The sequence below is a fragment of the Sphaeroforma arctica genome, assembly GCF_001186125.1.
Source record: "Sphaeroforma arctica JP610 unplaced genomic scaffold supercont1.185, whole genome shotgun sequence".
NCBI classification, from domain to species: domain Eukaryota; class Ichthyosporea; order Ichthyophonida; genus Sphaeroforma; species Sphaeroforma arctica.
The window spans coordinates 17,051-21,579 of record NW_014040373.1 but is presented as its reverse complement, the minus strand read 5'-3'; the positions used below and the strand labels follow the sequence as shown (position 1 = coordinate 21,579).

Below are 4,529 nucleotides of genomic sequence, written 5' to 3'. Positions count from 1 at the left end.
TATATATATATATATATAGTATATATATATATATATATATATATATATATATATATATATATATATATATAGAAATCGCATGCATGTAGTTAAATATCTTGACGTTTTAGGAAATAGTTGTCGTACTATTGTTTCCACTTGTATTTTCTTTTCCTCGTTTTCCATTCATTGTTCTGCTGTGCATTCAATAGCACTTTTAGTTGGATATGCAATCTACTTCCCTTACACTCGCTCGTATCTGTATGTTCTTTATTATGTATGCAAACAGGCTCACTGTGGTAATTTTCATCCTGTTGGTGAAAGCCTCCCACCCCCTTCTTATGAGAGACTTCTTTGTGTTGGATGATATCGCGTGGAGCTTCTAAATCATTCAAATGTCGACTGTACAATTTATAGGTACCGCTGACTGCCGAAGAATTGAACCAAGCTCTAGAGAAGGCTGTGCAGTTCGGAACTGAGAACGTTTATACACACCGCTTCAATACCGGTATCAGGCGAATCCAAGGGGACACACCGGATTCATTGCGAGGTCAGTTCAATCTGTGCCAACAGAATCTGGCGAAGGACAACACAAACAGTGAAAAGTCTTTCGATATCATCAGTTCGGGTACGGCGCAAACGTGGTTCGCGAAATTTCTGCCGCACATACAACCACCTGGGTTGGTGAGTAGGGGTAATAAGGGTAAGAAGAAGAAATAGGGTGTTACGACTCTTCGCGGACACCAAATATGGAATGGCGTGGCGTGGCGTGGCGCGTATTTTATCGTCGTATGTTGTCGAGTATTCCATCAAGACTAAGAGACTGCACTCGCATTCCGGGCGGAGGACCTCAACCTCACGCTCTGCCACAATCATACCCGAAATAAGTTCATGCCGGTCTGTGGCCGCGTGTTCAAGATGTTGATAGTATTGGGCCAGTATGACTCAGACTGGAAACATCACATTCACATGCTCTCGCTACTTTGTGAGATACACATACAGGCGGCTACCGTAGCAGCCGTATGCAACGCATCGTCCCTCAATAAAAGTATGTATATGTTCAAGAGACCTGGAGATTGGCGAGACATGCAACTGCCCCCGGATTAGAGGTGATCGTGACAAGGATCGAGGTATATCATTTGTACGCAACTCTAGAAAGGTCGGAAACTCGGCGACGACTTCTTACAGATGTGATGGAAATTAACCGTTGCAAACAAACAGATGAATTAGAACCCCTCCGCCACCCAGCACCTGCGCGTGTGATGCATAAGAATTCTTATATATTGCAAAGCACAGCGTAACAAATTCATCCCAGACACAGGCAAGCCTCGCACGATGAGGTGATGGACCACACAACGAGAGAGTTGAGTTACACTCTCAAGTTTTGAGTAAGAAGTTGAGTATTTACTGAATATACTGTGTGTTTTTCAAGGACTTTGAATAAACCTGGTGTTATTCAAGGACTCGACTGTAGAGCAATCGTTAAGTTCAGCGGACAGTGAGCCGTGATGAATTTGTTTATAATAAACGAGAATTAAATCTCTATTTAAATGCGTAATTTTTGTGCAGGTCGGAAATATTCGCGAGATTGAGACCGAGCGAGCAACACACAACACCCGCCAAAAACTCATGTGTTATGCGAAGGTCTCGCAGCCCCAGCATACCCACTTTTTTGTATCTTCATCCACAGCAACAGGATATGAAAGTATAATGAGAACCTCGAAAGCAAATTTGTATTCGCTCGATCAGGTGGACAAGGATTTTCAACCCGCGTGTACAGAAATCTGGGCTGTTTTAAAAAGCATATACGGTCAATGATGAAAATCTGCAAAAATTCTGGCGGAATACGTTTCAGGTCAGATTGGTGTATTGCCAAATACAACAATGGGCTGACATATAAATGGTATTGCCGCGAGTAAGGTTCGTCTTATGCCACCCATTCATGTAGTGACCATTCAGGTGAGGAAGGTGCTGGTCAAAAATAATGTCTTTTCAAAGATATTAAATTCTCAAAGATATTGGGTTCACACCACCAGATGTTGATTCTCAACTTCCGAAGCCATACAGCCGTTCGCCGAAGAGGCGCACGGCATATACAACATCCATAGCTGAGTGAAAGGTATTGTAATTGTTTTCAGTTATAGTCTGTTATATGGATTATATGCAACTATCTTAAAGATACACTCACAAATTCTAGCCTTGCCCAAGTGGGAAACATCCCAACGTAATAGTCTTGAGATCTAATCCTGAATAGGAATCGAATATATCCTGTTTACGTACCCGTGACTGTTTTTTGCCGGCGGTGTTGACAGTATGTCAAGGCAAGCCTCACCAGGTTGGCCAGATACAATTTCAGTTGCTGTCGCATCTGCGGTGGAGTAGATACAGTACAGTACTGTAAGTAATACGAAGCTGTAATGCGGTTGAAGTCTCAGTACTCGTCCCCTGCACTCTAGTTTACAGGCAAAGTTAGACTCGCATATAGTTATGAGCCGTAATACTAGTTCTTACGAGGGGCAAGTGCACGCTCATGTGTCGCGACTTGTGAGCGGGGGCCAATTGTGAATATGATGGCTATACAATTGGTATATATGCGGGCAGGCACAATTTACGGAAATTTGAGCATGTAGGTATTGTCAGTTGCTTTGCAAATTATATTGTGGTAATGCTATATCAGGTGTACACATGATATTTTAAAACAGATATATAGCTACACCACAATTGCATATCATGCTTGTGTTAGGAGTGTCCGTCGAGACACGTCTCCAGTATATGTCCACACACGGGTACAGAAACAGCTAATTACACATAAGAAGTGTATTGTTGTGCAAAACCTCTTTCAATACAATGTCAGAGTACACAGGATAATGTGTATTTGCACGTAGTGCTTCATGTTTATGTGAGCACATGTCTACTTGTGAGTATGAGACGTATATAGGTCGATTGTGAATACCATGGCGATTAGCATTAGCATTGAAATACGTTCACACAATTCAAGGCAACTATGCGAATACAGGTGTGTAGGCCACATACCTCGTCGTATATGAGCCCACTGATGCGTTTTACACCGCCTCGTCTGGCGAGTCGGCGGATATCAGGTTTTGTTATACCTACGTGCAGTGGGAATACACCAAGGTATGAATATATATATTAGGTAGAGGATGTCACGCATGGAATCTCGGACGAGAATCGAGCCATTTGGCCAGAAGAAGTGATGGCAAAATTTATGAGTAAGATCTGAGATCCAAGGACGACAAAAGTGAGCAAATGAAACGTAAAAGTGGTCAGTGGTTGACATCTGCAAGCAGCGTTAGAAGCGAACAAGCGTGTTTGATAGTAACTCGCACTCGAATGCATACGAGTTGGTCGTGCAATGGAAGAACCATTCACGTCTGCATGTATCGTTGACTGCATGTCAGTCGGGGGTCTCACATTGTATGGGATAACGGGAGTGAAACAACATACTCCGAGGCGGAATAAGAAAGAGCACTACCGCCAGATGCACAGAATCGTAAACCTGAATGTCAGACAAGCAACACAGCGCTCTGATTGGCGACACATACGCTCTCGGTTGCGGATTTTCATGTCAGTCACATGCAAATCCACCCTATTGAATCATCTTGAATAAACAATACCATACAGACGTCTCATGCATGACTATATTTATACCAGGAATAGTATAAGCCTTCTTGTTTTCTGCCATGTTGTAAGTCTGCCGCGAATGTGTATACGTGAGCACAGTAGGAAATAAATCCGCATGCTCCGAAAACTACACATATCATTTTGACCCGATGCCCACACCTCGCATAGTGATTAAACCGCGCACTTTGTCCACATGTCGTCGATAACAAATTTTTTCCTTTCTCAGCCCAGATGTGGGTTTCGTTCCAGGTCTGCTCTCTGGTCTGGCCCGTGAACCTGTTCGCATTCGGACATTGGTTGCAATAGTGTATTGTAAGAGTCAATCTACATACGGTATCAGTCAGTGAATGTATATCACAAGTTCAACAATGCACAACCAATGTTGATTGATGTTCAATAATGAGTCAGAAGTACTGTGTTGGCACCACAAAGACAGAAGCCATGGAGGTCTACTCAAATGGGAGTGTAGCACAGGTACACTTGATGGCTTGGCTCAGCTGTCTGTCGCACATCTGCACCTGCACCTGCACCTGTCGGTGGAATTGGGGCTCGCTTCTTTTGGGGCATAACAGTTTTGCTTGGTGGAATGCGTGGTCGCTGTGGCTCAGTTCCGCTGCTGCTGGTAGTCGTGCTGATGGGTTGTGTAGATGTGGGAGAGTCATTTTCATTTGCTTGGAATGATGATACTACAGCGAATACCTTTTTGGCATACCATATGTCAAGATACAATCCCATAAGTCCATGGACGGTCGTGTTGTTTATGGTGATAGCGTGCCACTTACCTTTGCTTCCCCGCTTCCTCTAAAGCTCTGTGAGCTGTTTTGCGTAACTTGGTTCTCGCCGCTTCTTTCTTCTCGGCAGATTCTTTGCGGGTTAGTTTTTTTAAGTTTTTTTGTTAGTATATATAT

The 4,529-nt window shown here is 43.3% G+C and overlaps 2 protein-coding genes across 2 annotated transcripts in view; one reads left to right on the top strand and one right to left on the bottom strand.

The window, feature by feature from the left end:
• The window catches only part of SARC_03579 (hypothetical protein), a 9,927-nt gene extending 8,373 nt beyond the window's left edge, over positions 1-1,554 (top strand). Inside the window, exon 9 of the mRNA XM_014302616.1 lies at positions 397-1,554. Coding sequence (XP_014158091.1) covers positions 397-699 — 303 coding nt within the window. The 3' untranslated portion in view covers positions 700-1,554. The remainder of the gene's footprint in view (positions 1-396) is intronic.
• A 471-nt stretch (positions 1,555-2,025) lies between these two features.
• SARC_03578 (hypothetical protein) lies at positions 2,026-3,971 on the bottom strand (the record flags this gene model as incomplete). The annotated part of the gene is made up of 4 exons (XM_014302615.1): positions 3,781-3,971; positions 3,013-3,089; positions 2,260-2,347; positions 2,026-2,087 (listed from the first exon to the last, which is right to left on the bottom strand). Exons 1-4 carry the CDS (start codon positions 3,905-3,907, stop codon positions 2,026-2,028), a joined length of 354 nt encoding a protein of 117 aa, XP_014158090.1. The 5' UTR covers positions 3,908-3,971.
• Positions 3,972-4,529: the final 558 nt, after the last annotated feature.